Consider the following 19,454-nt stretch of genomic DNA (forward strand, 5'->3'; position numbering starts at 1 on the left):
GATCATGACCTGAGCCGAAGGCAGTCACTTAACCAACTGAGCCACCCAGGCACCCGCAAGATAATTTTTTTAATGTTCATGTTTCTATATGAAGTTTTTGTTTCTTTTGAGAATTAGGCAAGCTCTGATTTCTACCTAATTTCTCATAGTCTAATTTGATCATTCTGTATTTCTGCTTTAAGTCTCTTAGGTAGGCCACTTCATATTAAGAATAAGGTCAGGTACGGCTGAAAATGTAAGTAAAGAAAAGAATGTTAAATGTGAAGAATGAGACCAAACAGAAGGAGAATAGGGGACATGAAAGCAACTGGACACTGCTATTTTCTATTAATTATAAGTAACTGCTAAGGCTTTTGTTACCAATACAAGGATAACTAACATAATACTTCTCATCAGAATTCTTACCCATTATGTTTAAGGTAGAATTCTCTATCAACATATTCCATAGGTAATTAAAACATAAAATATCCAGAAATGAACTCACGTTACTTTTACTCCCAACCTAATTCTGTACACCTTCCTGCATTCCCTAACTTGTGAATGATACCACAATTGAGCCAGGAACTGATAATCAACCCACACTGACCCCCTAGTCAGATCCATTTTATACCGACTCAGCTCAAAATCACTTCTTATTGCAATAAGTACTCCTTCCATGTGCTTCCATAGCACCCTAGTGTTTGTCTCAATAATGAAAAATGCTTTTTTCACTTATTTTTTCTTCCACTTGATTGTAAGCACCTCGAAAGCACAGACTGTGCAATGCAGAGCTCCTAGCACAGTTCCTAACATATAAAAAGGCTCAAAAAATGTTTACTTTATACCAAATGACATGTACAAGAATTACTGTGACCAAAAATACATATTTAGAAAATATATAATATATAAAATATGAAGTATTTTATAGAGTAGCTATTGATTAGATTCATAAAAACTAGATTCCCATTGTATGTCCTACAATTCTGCTATGTAATGATCTTGAAAGTCCTCAATTTTACTATTCTGCATGTTTATGGAAGTTGTTTTGTTATAACTGAGACTCATATAAGTGGGAAGGGGGAAAATGTGGCTAAACAAAAAATCAGTGAATTATGTATTTTTAGACATTATATGGGGAAAAGAGTAAAATATGCCGCTATAGAATTTGTTGATGATGTTACTGAAGTGGAATGAAAATGAAATATAGCCCATACTAATTAATTTTTCTATTTTTTTAAACAATGTTTTATAGGATTCAGAATATTCTGAATTTATTACTTTATTAGAATGTCTGAATATGTATTTAAGATTTCAAGTCTGGAAAATTCAGATTATAAAAATCAAAATGTCTTACACCATGGGGCAAACCAATCTCAGCTTCCTTAGAGTATTAGATAAAATAATGTGGTAATAACTTGAGAAAATGCCCAATCTAAAATATAGCCATCTATTAGCAAAGTGACCTGGGATATAAATAAAAATAATAATCACATGGTTTCAGAATTGGAAAGAATAGCAGAGACTGTCCTTAGACTAAGGAAATGGAGCTCTCATAAATGTAACACTAAATAAGAGAGTGTTTGGGAAAAACCCAAGGTAGCCAAAGTAGCAAATCTATGCTCTTGCTATATATATCATGTTGCTTTTTTAGTCTATTGTGGCCACTAGCAAGCCCACTAATTGTAAAGCAACAACATGCTCCTTGGTCAGATAATACGCTGTTAACTGTCTGCTAGCCATCCTGACTGAGAAAAGTGATACTTACAGAAGATTGTTTGAAGGTTATACAGTCCATCCACTTCTCTAAGTACTCTAAAGTCTTTCCTTGGATTAAATTGGGCCATGAGAAAGCTATATACTTGGACCATATTAGCTTAGCTCCTTGAAGAATTGCCTTCACTGAGTTGTATGTTAATGTAATGCCTTCAGCTTTTATTGAAGGGGACTACAAGAAACATCAATATGAAATTCATTACTGCGTTTATTGGGAAAATGTTGACATTACTTTCAACAGTACCCAGCTTTCCCTAATATAAAACCCATATGATATTGTTTTATATAATTCAGTGTAGGAAAATATTTTCCCTAAGAAAATTTATGCTCCCATTAAAAAAAAAAAAAAAAAGATAGTAACTCCTCCCCCTCCCCCAAGGCCCACGGTTTACTCTGACAGCCAAGAAGCTCAGAATTTAAAACTCAGCTTCTCTAGCTCTGGACTACAGTAAATGTTCTGGCCCCAGTGGTGGACATATTTGCATCTATTTTCCTTCCTCCTAATATCCTACTTCTACTTATGTTTATTTTATAAGAGTTTAAGTACATGCATTCTTTTGGTAAACTGCCTGAAATGCTTTTGGAACAAGGCAGGATGTTAAAAAATGCAAATAAATGAATAAAACACTTAAAATGTGATGTTTTCTATGAATTGCATGGCATGAATCACAAAACAATGACACATTCCATGTTAGTTCAGATATTATGTTGCTAAGTCTGTGTTTTAAGTAATTTAATATCTAGTGTGTTTCCATAGAATATACTTCTTTTGGCCAGTGTAGAACCACTGACTTAGATTTAGAAATGGAAATGATCTAGAGACTAGAGTTATTTACTTTTAATTTAATTCAAATAAACTATGTGCTAACTGTTATGCCAGGTAATAGAGAAAATGATGAGTAGGACAAAACTATTATCCTCTTAGATCATGTAGCCTACTGTTGGAAACAAAAATATTTACAGTAAAAGTATAATTTAATAAGGTTACACAAGAGGAATTGGTGTTGGGTGGCAATTACATTCATCTAAAAAGTTTCAATATTAAGTAAAATCAGATGGATATTAAGAAGTAAATAGGAGTTCATCAGTTAGGGAAGGAAGGAGGGGGCATTTTAGCAAAAGAGATCAGCACATCTAATGTCACAGAGAAGTGTAGTGGTGTGGACATTTGGGGATGTTTGTAATGGCTAGAGGAAGAATATGAGCATGCACTTTAGCTCTGTGTTCAGTCTTGGATGCACCACTTATCAGATGTGATCCTGAGCAAGTAACTTTATGTAACCAATCCTATAGTTTCTCATTTCTATTTTTTTTAAAGATTTTATTTATTTTTGTTTATTTGTCAGAGAGAAAGAGAGCGAGCGAGCCCAAACAGGGGGAGTGGCAGGCAGAGCGAGAAGCAAGTTCCCCGCTGAGCAAGGAGCCAGATGTGGGGCTCTATCCCAGGACCCCGGGATCGTGACCCGAGCTGAAGGCAGACACTTAACCAACTGAGCCACCCAGGCGCCCCTAGTTTCTCATTTCTAACACAGAGATATTCCCAGGCACATAGTAGGAAGTGCACAATAGATAACAGTAATATTTTCTTTATTATTCAACATATATATATATAAACTTATGAGAAAGCTATATATAGTTTATAGATATGTATATATATATATAGAAAGCTATATATAGCTATATATAGACCATATTAGCTGGACAGCTTGAAGAGTTCATTAGAGTTCAGCAGTTAACATTAAGAACTCAACAATTCCTTAAAGAGATGAAAAATGAAATGATCAGAGTCCCATTTAGAAAGATGACCCTAGCACTAACGTGGAGGACATATTGGAGAGAAACATGACTAGGGAGTGTGAGAAATAAAGAGACTGAAAATAATGAGAGACAGTGAGGGCATACTTCATGCCACAGAGACAGTAAAACAGGCACCATCTGATGGAAGGTCAGATGTTAAGGGATACTTCCAGGTTGTTGGTATGTGTGATTAGGTTTTGCCATAGATAAAAAATAAATAAGTACATGTGGGCAGGGGAAAGACAGAAAATCAATTTAGAAAGTTTTATTTTTGTTTGTTCTTTCTTTAAAAAAAAAGAGACACATAAAGATTGGGATGTTGTATTCACGTAGAAATGCCTAGGGAACAGGTTTGATATAGGATCTTGGAAGTTAAAAGGAAGGTATGGGGCGCAGTTGTAGATAAAAACTGTGGAAGGTAAGATAAAGGCATGAGCTGTAGATTTGATTTGGTTCTATTTCATTCATTCACTCCATATTTATTGAGCAACTACTATGTACAAGACCCTGTGAAAGGGTCAAGGATAAATGATTTACTGAAATAAACATGGTCATTGTTATAATTATCAATGAAGGAAAGGAAACATAAACATGCAATTACAAACTGTGATAAAGGATCTAATGCAAAAGGGCAGGGTACTACATGCATTTACAGTCAGATCGAATCATTTGGGGGATGCAGGGTTCAGAAGCTTCCTGAAGATGGGCATTTGTGCTGAGGATGAGTAAGGATTATCTATTTAGGGACAGTAAAAGGGTGGACAGTGTGCTTAGTGTTGCAGATATTCCCACAAATATCCCTTAAAGTAAGAATCACATAGTGATTAGTAAAGACAAAACAACAATAAAATAAAGCCAAATGACTGTCTTTGGGGAAAACAAGGGCAGATGCTAGGGAGACTGGATCTACTCTGAACTCAGGCAGAGACTCTCAGAATGGAATGAAGAGAGGCAGCAGGATCTGAGGGCAAGTGGTTGTATTCTGAGGCCAGTTTTAAAGCAGGAAAGAAGAGAAAATGCTGCTGAGCTCTGAAACACAGAAGTATTCAGTGGGTTCAGTGAGGATCCCTTGAGAAAAATGAAAAATTATTATCTGATCTGAGTATGTGGAGGTTATTGGTGTTCTTCAGTTAACAGGACAATAAATGGAAAGGAAATCAGATTACAGTGGGCTGAGAATTAAATTGAAAGTGAGAACAGAGACATTATAAGAAATGCTTTCAAAAAGCTGGAATGGAGAAAAAGGGTAGAATCTGAAGGTGGGGGAATGGGTGACCTAGGATCTGGAGAGAGTTTTGATTTCGCCTCATGGTAAATTAAGCATATGAGGCATACTCCTTAACTGAAAGGAAGAAGGCAGTCAAAAAGTAGAAGATGACTTAGAAGGAAGAAGAAAATACTAACTGATGGTTCAAGGCTGAGAAAAGAACAAGAAAGAAAGAGATGAAGAGCTGGAGTGGAAGAATTAGTCTTGGTCATGTGGAAAAATGTTGGGTATCAGGGGAGGTTCCAGAAGAACTTGGGGAATTTCATAAAATGATACTTTTATATATAGAAGGGCATAAAAACTGGATTTGGATCATTTGATCCAGCATTACATTTTTAGGATGATAAGGTTTTGTTCTCTAGTTTCATACCTGAGACTAAGAGTGGTATAACATCTTGCCCAAGATCACAGAGCAGGGCAGGTTGTGTCCTCTAACAGAGGGCTCAAATGCAGCTTGACTATGGATTGAGTGGATTTTTGTTTTGGCATAAACTAACTTTAAAGATCATCAGAGCACAATCTACATAAAAATTATGTGTTAAATATATAAATTTTTTTCCAAACATATACGACTGATATGTGTCTTTAAGACATTATTCTTATGAGGCAACATAATATTTGCCAGTTTACAAATGTTGAAGAACTTTTCATTTGCTCTTTGGATTGACAGATAATTTAACTGCATTTGCTTATGATACCAACTTCAAAAGCAGAGGACTTCTACCTGTCTGATAAAACTGGAAGGATGCCAATATGGGCAGTGGATGAAAACTCTGTAATTCAAGCAAATTATCATTTTCCACTTAAAAATTAAATCTAAGGAAAACTAAAGCAGAAGTAGCTGAAAGTAGACTATTGTGTAATATTTTTTCTGGCAGATATGCTAGATTGGGGCACTCTACTTGATTTCCTTTCATTTCTAAGGACCTGGTTATTTCCAAGCTAGGTTTAGGAAGCACCTCCCAAAATTCATTTGAATCAAGAAATTGGGTTGAGTACCCACTAATAAATTCACCATTGTCAAGTTCTAAAATCCATTCCATGAAGGCAAATTAGTCTTCTCATCAGTGTTGCACTGCCAGACGTAATAAGAGAAACTCATTTTTTCTTTTATTCAACAAAAATCTCTGAAGCGCCTATCAAGTGCCTGCCATTGTGCTTGGCCCCTCTAGCTATGGAAAAGTGATTAAGAACAAGCAACAGGCTGAATGTGATGTTCCCTTTAACTTAACCATGAACTTAAACCACTTAGAACTGAAATAGTATAGAATTTATTATTTTCCTGCAGATTAGGTTGGAACATCAATGATTTTGTCCTAGATTTGTCTTTGCTCTGTGTAATTTGGGATGTGGTTTGATTTAAATCCAATATTCCTTAGTACTAGGTTATTGCTTTTAGAATGCTTTATCGAGAATGTGTTTTTTTTTTTTTGCATTTATAAGTACCTCTATTTTCCAAGTTCAGAGAGAAGGTATTTTATTTGATATGCCAAATCACAATGTCAATTTGACTGGCACCCTCATAGCATTAAACAGTGACATATCAATAAATATCTATACAGAGCATCTATACCACAAACAACTATTTATCTTTTGTGACATATTTATAAACATGTCTGGCATTTATAAATATAACTGACATTTAATCTTCAAAAAAAGTTAGTATGAAAGTACATGTATAACTAATATAACTAAAAAAAAATAATTGCATAGATAGCAATGAAAAAGCAGTAGATTATATGGAAAATGAAAACATAAATCAACAGTAAAATGTAATGGAAATGCTGAAATAGCACAGAAAATTAATCAGATTCCCTTTAATATTCACTCAGTGCGTGTTAGTATGCAAAACATCACTTATAAAATGAAAAAACCCAGCACTTATTAAAACTGACACAGTTTATAAAATTAAGAAAAAAGAGCAAGACTTTTAAATTATAACATCAACCACTTCTATGCTTAAACTGCAATATGGTCCTAGAAATGAGAAAAAATTATATTTAAATAACTGATAAAGAAGTAAAATCATCAAGTATGTTATTCCAAATTTAATGGAAGAAGTATTTTAATAGATATATTGTTAAAAAGAAGCCCTCCATCCAAGTAGAACTGAACTATTAAGAAAACTTTCTATCTCATTGTGATATATCCCAAGCTTCCTCTTAATGCAGATGAATAATAATCTCTAAAACAAATGAAACAGCTATTATATTAATGCCCAAAACTCCCATTAGCTTCAGTACTTGCAACCTAAAAATGGACACCAATAATTACCAAAGAAATTAACCTTAAAAACAACTCTCATAGACTACATGAGCAACTTAAAATTTCTAGGCATTCCAGCACCTATTTACTTATTCCATACAACATGGGAGAGAAAATAATGTTGCCTGAAATTTTATATCCAAGCAACAGAGATGGGGGTAGGTGAAGAGTAACCCAATCCACTGATAGGGCCTGAAATTCTGTAACAGGTAAAGCTAATGTCCACTTTCTTTTCCAAATCTCTCGATTATAAAGCAGTGTGGTATTTAAGAGCATGAATTTAATGGTCAGATAGATCTGCATTCAACTATACGTATTAACTAGCTGTGTGAGCTTGGGCAAGTAACTAACTTCACTAAGCCTTAGCTTCTTCATTAGAACAATGAGAATTAAAAAGAGACCCTAATCATAAAGTTTAAAGGTTCCATGATAGAACATGTGTAAAAAACTTAGCACAATGCCTGACACACAGTCAGAGCTCCACAGAGGCCAGGGAGTTTGAACAGAAGTAATACTATAACAAGCACTCCTAAAGAATTTCAGGCAAGAGCATACTTTAAAAGAAATCTGTATTATTTATAAATATCTATATCTACGACATAGGTATAAAGACACAGACAATTTACATTTGAATGTTCTTCACGTCAATTTTTAGGAACGTATTTGTTACAAGCTAAATCTGTTAGGGGATTCTCTTAATCGTGGTGAGAAGGAAGTTCTCACTTACCTTGTCATTCACTACACTCTTCCCATCCCAAGCCCATCCTCTCTTGGTGAAGTAGTTAACAGTTGCAAATTCAATTAGGGCCGAGAACACAAATGCGTAACAAACAGCAATAAACCAGTCCATGGCAGTCGCATATGCCACTTTGGGGAGGGAATTCCGTGCACTGATGCTTAGAGTTGTCATTGTTAGAACAGTTGTTACTCCTGCGGAAAGACAGGAATCAAAAACATCAACAGATACTAACAAGGCAGAATTGGAAATATTTTCAAAGCTACTTTCACGGCCAGTTCTATCCATTAAAAACAAAAACAAAAAAACTGGGGGCGCCTGGGTGGCTCAGTCGGTCCTTCGGCTCAGGTCATGATCTCGAGGTCCTGGGACCCAGCCCCGCACTGGGCTCCCTGCCCAGCGGGAAGACTGTTCTCCCTCCCCACTCTCCCTGCTTGAGTTCCCTCTCTCGCTGTGTCTCTGTCAAAAAAATAAATAAAATCTTAAAAAAAAAAAAAAACTGGAAGAACAGTGCAAAGTTAATTATCACAAATGGCTATTATAATTCTTGAGGTAATCACTCTGAAATGCCTTCAGTTTTCATTTTTGTTTGTATGAATCTCCTTTTTCTCTCTTTAGTGTTGCTAAGGTGAAAACGACGGATGATATTGAACGTAGAAATTCCTATGAGGGGGCGCCTGGGTGGCTCAGTTGGTTAAGCAACTGCCTTCGGCTCAGGTCATGATCCTGGAGGCCCGGGATCGAGTCCCGCATCGGGCTCCCTGCTCAGCGGGGAGTCTGCTTCTCCCTCTGACCGCCCCCCTCTCATGTGCTCTCTCGCTCTCTCAAATAAATAAATAAAATCTTAAAAAAAAAAAAAAGAAATTCCTATGAGGAAAGCAGTTACTTTAAATTGATCCATTAAGGATTAACATTAATTTTTTAAAAATGCTACACAAAGCCTCACCTGAATTTGTTCAGCATTTATTTAAATCATTCTCAGCAATGGACCAATCATCCACACCAGTGATCACAATGGGACTATGATTAAGAAGTTCTTTATTCTAAGTATAGCTACCTAAATATGAAATTAATTCGGATCACTTGGCATTGTGAGCACAGAATTTCTTTCATAATGAAGCTTAGAATCTATAGAAAATAAAACAAGCAACTAAATCTCAAACTTTATAAAAATGCAAATCACTACTTTTAAGGAATATTTTATGCCTCTGTTGGTTTATAAAGTAATTTAGTCCCTTTCATTGTAAAGCTTTTCTGCCAGTAGTCAGGGAAGTCACAATAATTAAGTAAAAAGAAAGCAATAACTCAGGAGGTAAGTTGCAATATCAGCCGTCAAAATGTCTGCAAATACCTGTTTTAACAGAGATCCAATAGAAGTTTAGTTATGTACATTAGTAGGTACATTAAATTAAAAGAGTTAAAATGCTAAAGAAATGTCCATTCATATATTAAAGTTTTATTGTGTTGTATTTTTTGCTTTCCCTTAGGATAAATAAAGCGGCTTTTTCTTCTAATCTACAATAGAGTTAGTAATTCAAAAGAGCAAAATAATTCTATTTAATCATGCATGAGTGCATCTAGGAATATGATGGTAGTAGTAGGAATAAAAGGCAGAAAAATAAACTTAGTTCACCTGCTGCTAAGTCAATATTAAAAAACACATCTACAGAAACACATTGCTCTTTTATGCATCAAACTGAAAGGTTTTAGATCATGAGGATGTTTTATTTTGAGAATTTGGGACAGTAGAATAATTAAATAGAAGACACGAGAGATACAACCACACACACCCACAACCGAAACCATATCTTCCTCCAACCCCTATATACATGCCCACGTGCGCATTCGCGCGCACACAAACACACACACACACACAAACACACACAATATAGCAATGCAAATGACAAATCAATATATGAAAATATACTTCACTAGCAGTTAAAGAAATACAAAGTGATAATGACATACCTTTTTAAAACCATATAGTCAGCAAAATATTAGCAAACTTTAAAAGATTTATACTATGGTAGTATTGAGGGGCAATGGACATCCTCTCTGAATAAGAATTACAAATTGGTGTCATAGCAAAGAAACTGTTACCTAATCCAAAGTCATAAAGATTTAGGCCTATGTTTTCTTCTAGGAGTCTTATACTTTTAGTTCTGACATTTAGGTCTTGGCCCATTTTGGAATAATTTTTATGTATGGTGTGAGGCAGATGTCCACATTCATTCTGTGGCATGTGGATAGCCAGTTATACCGTACCATTTGTTAAAAAGACTTTTCTTTCCCTATTGAATGGTGTTAGGATTGTTGTTGAAATCAACAGACCATACCATAGCAATTTATTATATATGTCTCCTGAGGCAAGGGAAACCAAATCAAAAATAAACTATTGGAACTTCATCAAAACAAAAACTTCTGCACAGTGAAAGAAACAATGAACAAAACTAAAAGGCAACCTATAGAACGGGGTAAGATATTTGGAAACAACATATCTGATAAAGGGTCAGTATCCAAAAATATATAAAGAACTTATCAACTCAATACCCCCAAAATGGGCAGGAGACACAGAAATTTTTCTAAAGAAGACATACACATGGCCACCAGACACACGAAAACATGCTCAACAGCCCTGATCATCAGGGAAATACAAATCAAAATTACAATGAGATATCACCTCAGAATGGCTAAATTCAACAACACAGGAAACAACAGGGGTTAACGAGGATGTGGAGAAAGAGGAACCCTCTTACAATGTTGGTGAGAATGCAAACTTGTGCAGCCACTCTGGAAAACAATATGGAGGTTCCTCAAATTGTTAAAAATAGAACTACACTATGATCCAGCAATTGCACTACTAGGTATTTACCCAAAGAATACAAAAACACTTAACTAAAAGGGATACATACACACCAATGTGTATGTGTATGTACACATTGGTGTGTATGTATCTATAGCATTATCTACAATAGCCAAATTATGGAAACAGCTCAAGTGTCCATCAACCAATGAATGGATAGAGAAGATGCAGTGTGTGTGTGTGTGTATATATATATATGTATATATATATATACATATACATATATAATGGAATATTATTCAGCCATAAAAAAGAATGAAATCTTACCATTTGCAACAAAGTGGATGGAGCTACTGAGCTAAGAGAAATAAGTCAGTCAGAGAAAAAGAAATACCATGTGATTTCACTCATGTGTGAAATTTAAGAAACAAAACAAACAAGCTTAGGGGAAAAAAAGAAGAGAGACAAACCAAGAAACAGACTCTTAACTATAGAGGACAAACTGATGGTTATCAGAGGAGAGACGGGTGGAGGGATGGGTTAAATAGGTGACAGGGATTAAGGAATGCACTTGTGATGAGCACTGGGTGTTGTATGGAATTGTTGAATTGCTATATTGTACACTTGAAACTAATATTACACTGTATGTTAACTGGAATTTAAATAAACACTTTAAAAAAAATCAACTGACCATAGATATATGGGTTTGTTTCTGCACTTTCAATTCTATTCCATTAATCTGCACATTGATCCTTATGCAAATTTCAGACTGTTTTGATGACTATAGCTTTAGAGTAAGTGTTGAAATTGGGAAGCTTGAATCTCCCAAATTTCTTATTCTTTTTCAAGACTGTTTTGGCTATTCAGGGTCCCTTGTATTTCCATGTGGTTTTATCATAAGTTTGCTCACTGCTGCAAAAAAAATTGTTGGAATTTTGATAGGTATTGTATTTAAGCTACGATTTGGACACGATGACCATCTTAACTATATTAAGTCTTCCAATCCCTGAACATGGGATACATATTTATCATTTACACACACACACACACACACACACATATATATGTAATCTATTTAGAGATTCTTTAATTTCTTTTAGCAACATTTTGTAGTTTTCAGTGTACAAGTGTACAAGTCTTTCACCTTTAAATTTAAATTTATTTATAGGTATTTTATTTGGATGCTAATATAAATGGAAATATATCCTTAATTTCCTTTTCAGATTGTTCATTGTTAGTGTATAGAAACACAACTGATTTTTTGTGTTGGCCTTGTACCCTGCAACTTTGCTGAATGTATTAGCTCTAGTAGTTTTTATGTGGTTTACTAAGGTTTTCTATATATAAAATCATGTCATCCGTAAATAGAGTTCAAATTTTCCTTTCCAAACTGGATACCTTTTGTTTTTCTTACCTAACTGCACTGGCTAGGAACTTGGCAGTATAATGTTGAATAGAACTGATGAAGGCAGACATCCCTATCTTGTTACTAACATTAGCACAGAAGCTTTTAATCTTCACCTCTAAGTATGACGTTAACTGTGGGGTTTTCTTCTATCCACCTGTATCAGGTTGAGAAAGTCCTTTTCTCATGCCAATTTGTTGGGTGTTTTTATCATGAAAGGATGTCTTGTTTTGTTTTTTAGTGTTTTGAGATGATTGTGTATTTTTTCCATACCCCATAAATTTGTTGCTTACACTGGTTGATTTTTGTATGTTGAACCAAACTTTCATTCCTGGGATAAATCCCATTTGGTCATCACACGTAATCCTTTTTATATGTGGCTGGTTTCAGTTCGCTAGTATTTTGTTGAAGACATCTATGTATCTAAGGGATATTGATCTGTAGAGTTGTTTTTGTTGTTGTTTTTTGTTTTTTTACTTGTTATTTCTTTGTCTGTTTTTGGTTTTCTTGGTAAATGGTCCCACAGAATGAGTCAACTAGGTCCCTCATTTATTTTTTCAGAGTTTCAGAAAGAATGATGTTAATTCTTTTTTCAGTATTTGGTCAAATTCACCAGCAAGGCCATCTGGCCTTGGACTTCTATTGATTTTTTGTTGTTGCTCACTTCATAGCTTTATTTGTTGTACATTTGCTCAGACTCTTGAGTCATTTTTGGTAATTTATTGTGTCTAGGAATTGGCCCATTCTAGGTTATCTAATTTGGGGGGATACAATTGTTCACAGATTCCCTTAGAATCTTTTTTATTTCCATAAAGTCAGTAGTAATGTCCCCTCTTACTTCCTAAAGTTTTGAGTTTTCTCACTTTTTTCTTGGTCAGTCTAGCTAAAGTCTTGTCAATTTTGTTGATCTCTAGGGTAGTGTGTTGATTTTCTCTAATGTTATTTATATTCTCTATTCCATTGATCTCTGTCAAATTTGTATTAATTCCCTTCTTTTTGCTTTGGGTTGTGTTTGCTTTTACAGAAGCAAAGGCAGAAGCAAGGAAAACATTTGCCTGTAAATGCTTTCAGTGGCATCTCCCCCGTAGCAACTTTTGCACTAGGGAATTCTGAATCAGGATTTAATATACAAAGTCAAGCTTTTTGCAAATGTCTTCCAGAAAGACACCATAAAGTGATGACAATACTTTCTGAAGGAACTCCACTTTCCTCCCCCTAATACCAGGAGACTTTCAGTTGGAATGTCTTACTCCACCATTTTTGCTGGTATCTACCCCAAGCCCCAGCAATTCTAGATGGGGCAGAGCAGTATAAGATACTGGTTAATAGCGTTGCTATGTCCTCAGATGGCCTCACAGTCAGATGGCCTGGGTTTGAATCCTGGCTCCGTTACTTGCTGTTTATGTGACTTTGAGCAAGTTCCTCAACTATTCTCATTACTTCCCTAAACTACAAAACAGAATTATGAACTATACCTTCTTCAGAGGTGTGTTGTGAAGGTTAAGTATGCATTGGGCACAAAGCCTGGCACACTATAAGTATTCAGTAAATGTTAGCTATTTTAATTCTTCTTGTTTTTGTTATCACTACTGCTATTATTAGAAATCTATCTACTGAAATGACAACAGGAAAATGTATAGCGATAAATGATACACAAGGCTCTTTACATGAACACAGTTGTAAAAGTAAAAACAGCGGCAAACACTGGCATATTCATTGATTGGGAAATAGTTTGATAAGTTATTGATTACCTACACTAGTAATACCACAACAATATTACAAAGAGTTAAGCAGGGTTATTCATTGACTACAAATCTATCTACAATACATTTCACTTCAAAGCATTTCACGATTCAATTTTCATGAAAATATATGCACTTGGATTTGTGTATCAGTATAGATATACCTGCATAAACTTAGTAAACAAAAAATAAAATAAAAAAAGGAGACTTCAGTTATCACCGTGGGGAGAAGGTATTTTATGGTTTGGATGGATTAAATATAAAATGGACTTATGACTGATTTTTTTATTGTTTTATTTCTTTGGTATTTTACCAGAAAAACATGAAAAGATAAAATCTGTAAGGATATAACCTAAGATGGTAGTATTAGTTACTTTGGGAAATTAACATTGAAGGGAATCCATTTTTTCTTTTTTTCCTACAGTGAACTTGCTTTGCTTTTGTGATAAGAAAAAAAAATACAAAATTTTTAATTTAAACAAGGGCTACTTGATGACACTTATTCATTTGCAGTTCAAGTGTGAATTTCTGGGAGTGACTGATGGGTACATTAATGCTAATTTAAAGAAAATCTATCAAAAAATGCAAGTTCAAATTATGGCAAGCCATAAATTTAATCATGATTCTAATTCTACACTGCTAGTTTAAAATTAGATCTGGTTCTGGCCATTCAAACCAATAAAATATTATAGCAATTTCAATATCAATCTATCTACTATGAGGCTATTTTTCACCATATTCAAATCTTCCCCATATCTAAATTTTATTTTCTTTCATCTGATTTTGTAAACTTGGGAATAAAATTGTTAACATTGACTCTAAGTTTCTACCTCTTTCCTCCTTCCCCTTTTTTTCTTTTCACTGGAAGGATGTGATTCTCATACGCCAGCTTTTCTGCCTGCTAGTTCAGCTTTGCCTGTTTCCATCACACTATAATAGAAAAGCTGGGCATTAAATAAAGAGGTGCACTTACCTGGAAAGCTCACAGACCTTCCACATGCCCGTCCCCCCCAACAATGGGCATTTTTCTGTACCTACTAGGGCCTCCAAAAATGAATGTTCCCACATTTCTTTAGCAAATTGTCTCTTTCCTTATCTCCTCAGTGTGACTGCCATAGCTCAATGCCTCCTTGGGAGGTTTCAGTTTCCTTTTCAGTAAAATAAAAGTCAAGTATCTTAAAGTGCTTTTAGCACTAAAATTCTATGCATATTTGAAATACGTGACCATTCCCCATACACAGGCAGTATCTCGCATACAGCTCTTTGATATTCTGGTTTTATTCTATATTAATATTTCTTATTTTGAGGTGTAGGTGCCAAAACCTCGACTCATCCTAGCCAAGCAAATAGCGCCAAAGTGAGGTAATGCTAAGTGCTGGGTGCAAATATGCTCCAGGAGAATAAAATCAAATCAGGGGAAGTGATTGCAGCACAGAGATTGACATTGTGAGCTCCATGGCCAGATGCCTAAATCTTAATCCTGTGATCTTGGGGACATTCTCCAGTATCCTCAACTGTGAAGTGAGGATTAAGAAGAGCATTTTCCGGGGCGCCTGGGCGGCTCAGTTGGTTAACCATCAGACTCATGATTTTCGCTCAGGTCTTGATCTCAGGATCATGAGATGGATGGAGTTCTGCATCGGGCTTGAGATTCTCTCTCTCTCCAGCTCCCTCTGCCCCTCCCCTTGCTCACGCACACACGTGTGCTCCACCCGCTTCTCTCTCCTAAGTAAATAAATAAAATCTTAAAAAAAAGAATAGTGTTTTCCTACAGTGTTGATATAGTGACCAAATGAGTTACTGCATATAAAGCAGTGCCTCTATTATAAAAAGATATCTCAGTGCATGTGCAAAAAAATATTACCCTGAAAGCGAAGTCAAGACAGAGTTAAGTCAGAGAAATAAAATGAAATGAACAGACCTGTACCCCTGAAACAAATAATACATTATATGTTAATTTAAAAAATAAATGAAATAAAATAAAATACAATCCTCCTTTAGACCTTTATCCCCATCAAATGCTTGTGCATGCGTGTTTGTGGTTGGGGTGTGGGGTGGAAGTTAGAAGTCTCAGAAACCAAACAGGCACAAAAACTGCCATAGAACACAAATGTAAAATTGTTTGATACCACCTGCTGGTTACTGCTAGAAATGGCAGAAAAAAACAGACATTCTGATAATACAAGTGCTAGATTTTTTTAACACAAATAGAGTATGAGTGAACTATGAAAGGTTACAGTTTTATTTTATTTTTAAGGTTGCAATTTTAACTCATAACTGTGCTACATCTGAATGATAAAAACACTGAAACTTCATGCTAGAGACAAATTACAACTTAGATGAGATATCTTGTCATAAAACCAAATTAAGTCAAACTCCATTAATTTAAAATTTGTAAGAATTTAGAAACTATCAATTATAATCTAGAAGAAAGTGTTTGAAAGGGTACTTTTAATGTGCACAATACTGTGAAGGATTATATTTTTTCTTTTTGCTTACCTGAATGTATCCTGGATTTAATAAATTTAAAACTCATTATCGTTCTACTCAATCCTTTTCTTCCTGAAGCCCCTTTCTCAGTGAAAGGTCCCAGGTGCCTGCGATCTAAAGCCATTTTAATATTAGAGGTTGAAGTTGCAGTGACATGAATATTTTCTGTTTGGGTAATTTGTCAGTCTAGGCAACATACTGTTTTCTCTATCTCAGATCTTTCCTTCTTACTAATCCCTCTTTTTAAACTTAGCTAATTCCTATTTCTTCCCTAAGTAAATTATTGAGTGCCTACTAAATGCCAAGTATTTTTGTGGGCACAGGGAAACACACCAATGAACAAAATAGCAAAGATTCCTGCACCCTGGGAGCGCACATCCTGCTAAGGCTGCAGTATACAGCGCAGCTTGCTCATTCTGCAGGATTTCACCCCTAAAGGCATCTGTGATCTGGTCTTACACATACCTCTATCAAATTGTCTCTTTCTTGAATTTTATGTTCGTTTACATGACTGTATCTCCCCAGGAAACTATATGGAGTAGAGCCCTGTTTGTCTTCTCCTCCAGTGGTAAAAGGGTGCTCAGTAGAGAGTAGGAGGTCATTAGATAGTTTTGAAATGAATCAATAAATATTTACGGAAACTACTTCTCCAATGATCTGCCATTGATAAGGATTAATTTATTAGGATAACCATAAGAAAATTATTCCTTCTTTTCTACTGCAAGTATACATTTCGTCCTCATTTTGTGCTGTACATGGTAGAGCTTGAGTGGAATGTGATCAAAACCAAAAAAGATAAAAGATGTTTTTTAAAAGAGCACAAAGAAACCTAACATCACAATGGGGCAAGGTCTATGATGAACTGTAATCGGGTGATCTACCTAGACTGGGAATTTGAGTTAGGCTTCTCTAAGGAAATAAGGGGAAAAGTCAAAGCAGTCACCAGGCAAGGGAGGAGCATAAGGTTAGACTAGGGAAAGAATATGCACAGGAAGCCAGGGACGCGAGGGAACATGGCATTTAAGAGGAATGGAGGGGCGCCTGGGTGGCTCAGTCGTTAAGCATCTGCCTTCGGCTCAGGTCATGATCCCGGGGTCCTGGGATCGAGTCCCACATCAGGCTCCCTGCTCCGCGGGAAGCCTGCTTCTCCCTCTCCCACTCCCCCTGCTTGTGTTCCCTCTCTCACTGTGTCTCTCTCTGTCAAATAAATAAATAAAATCTTAAAAAAAAAAAAGAGGAATGGAAAGAAACCTGCAAGGTGTGAAGACAGAAGATAAGTTTCATGGAAGATGTCCTTACTCCGTCTCCAGCAATTCATCAAAATGAGCATTTAAGTGCCTCTACCAGTGCATGATGCTTTAAGCAGCATCTCTTCCAGGTAAGAAAAAAAATCTTAGCTGTGTCTTTCCGAATGTGCCTGTTTCTTCACAATTTGGGATGACAGTTTGCCTGTCATCTTGATTCTCTTACAAATGCAATAAAAGTCTTTAATTTTCAGTTTGTTCAGCTTTTTCTTGTTGCAAGGATGAAAGTGACAGTTTGCAAGCTCTTCACATGTCAGTGCTGAAACCTGAAGCCCAGTGCCTTGATGTTGATAACAAGATTTTTTATAACAAGATTTTTTATTAGTCAAATGTCTATTTTTTCTACTTCTGAATTTCTGGTACTGTTCTGGGTAGTTGAGTTTGACAGATCATCAGAAAAACTGGGGAATATTTCACAATCAATATAATATAGGCAACCTTCTGGAACTGATGTCAGCAAATGACTGATAGTCAACAAGGCAAATTCACAGATCTCTGAATTTGGCCAGCATAATTAAATTTGAAACATAGGTGCTCTAACAATCCACCGTGTTCCTGCTAGCTGAATCTTAGAAGAGGAACTTTGAAAGCATATAAAAATGAATTATAATATGGGAGTATTGCTATAATATTGCTGTTATCTACAACATTTTAAAATAACTCGTGAAAAATAGAAAAATTCAAGAATTCAACCAAGTTTTTAAACCTTTGTACCTGATTTATTCAATCAGCTTGCCTAATATTCTCCACACACTGCCCCCTGCCAACACACACACCAACTGGCTTGATTGTATTTTTTGGCAGAACTATTACCTAAGAAGTTATTATTTAATTATTTAATATTTTCACCGTAGTTAAAATCAAAATTATATTTTAAGATTGAAAGTAAGAAGAAAGTTTGTACAGTAATGGTACTGACCCTAATTTAACATGTATGTACACTAACTGTTAAATTAGTAATAGGTTAAAAACCTTCATGGATATAGACTAAAATTTATTTGCAATCATTATGAATGTGAATTACATACATGAAAATGTATATGAATATTCAGGAACTCTAGGGAATCAGGAGTGGAGCCTCAAGCTATAAGGATCAGTTAATATTCCAAATCTAGATTGAGTGCCCCGCCCCCTCCATGTTATCAGAGAGCACCTTGCATATTCCCAGAATATTACATATTATAATATATGCGATTGTCTACCTTCCTACCTCCTCAAACAGGCTGTAACCTCTACGAGAGTAGCGATCATATCTTTCTTGTTCACTTTGTATCTGAAATATCTAGCATAGTGCCTGGCACATATTTTCAAAATTGAATTAACAAATACAGTTTATGAAGCAAATAACTATTTGTGTGGATATAGACACAGAAATGAGTGGGTATATCTGTGTGTGTTTGGAGCTAAATACATAAATACATAAAAATAGCCTGATGCCAGCTATTTTTTCTAGAATTCAATGACTAGGGAAATGGATGCCATGTAATATTTAAGATTAGAGCAAAGTATGACCATTGCAAGAGTTTTTATGTAAACATTTTGTGCGCTAAACAACCCTATTCAAAATATTGTATATGTAAGAGTGTGTATATAGAGTATATTTAGTGTGGACACATAAAATATATGTGTAAATATATATAACATTACAGTTACATCTTAGAAAAGGTATTAAGCTAAACACCAGGTAAAGACAATTCTCTGCGATGAGCAGATAGGAAAGCAGATAAAATACAATGAAAGCCCCCAACTTTCATTTGAAAATTTTGGTATAAGACATCCAAGGCCATGATGGCCCTGCTACCAAAGACCTAGGCTTCCTCTTTCTTATTCCTCTGCTGTTTTTAAGGTATTGCCCATATTCTGGAGGTTTGAGAGGGCTTGCCAACACTTGAT

General features: G+C 35.4%; 1 protein-coding gene across 7 annotated transcripts in view; it reads right to left on the reverse strand.

The window, feature by feature from the left end:
- Positions 1 to 19,454, reverse strand: part of GABRA2 (gamma-aminobutyric acid type A receptor subunit alpha2) — a 125,289-nt gene that overhangs the window by 11,556 nt on the left and 94,279 nt on the right. For 5 of the 7 annotated variants that reach the window (XM_073891606.1, XM_073891604.1, XM_073891605.1 and 2 more), the window contains 2 exons: positions 7,809 to 8,011; positions 1,745 to 1,924 (listed from right to left, as the gene is read on the reverse strand). In XM_073891606.1, the coding sequence (XP_073747707.1) occupies positions 1,745 to 1,924; positions 7,809 to 8,011 (383 nt within the window). The remainder of the gene's footprint in view (positions 1 to 1,744; positions 1,925 to 7,808; positions 8,012 to 19,454) is intronic. The other 2 variants (XM_025887623.2, XM_025887626.2) reach the window with 1 other exon arrangement.

This window comes from Callorhinus ursinus, unplaced genomic scaffold, assembly GCF_003265705.2.
Source record: "Callorhinus ursinus isolate GAN/ISIS: 27379988/994484 unplaced genomic scaffold, GSC_fseal_2.0 scaffold4, whole genome shotgun sequence".
NCBI lineage: Eukaryota > Metazoa > Chordata > Mammalia > Carnivora > Otariidae > Callorhinus > Callorhinus ursinus.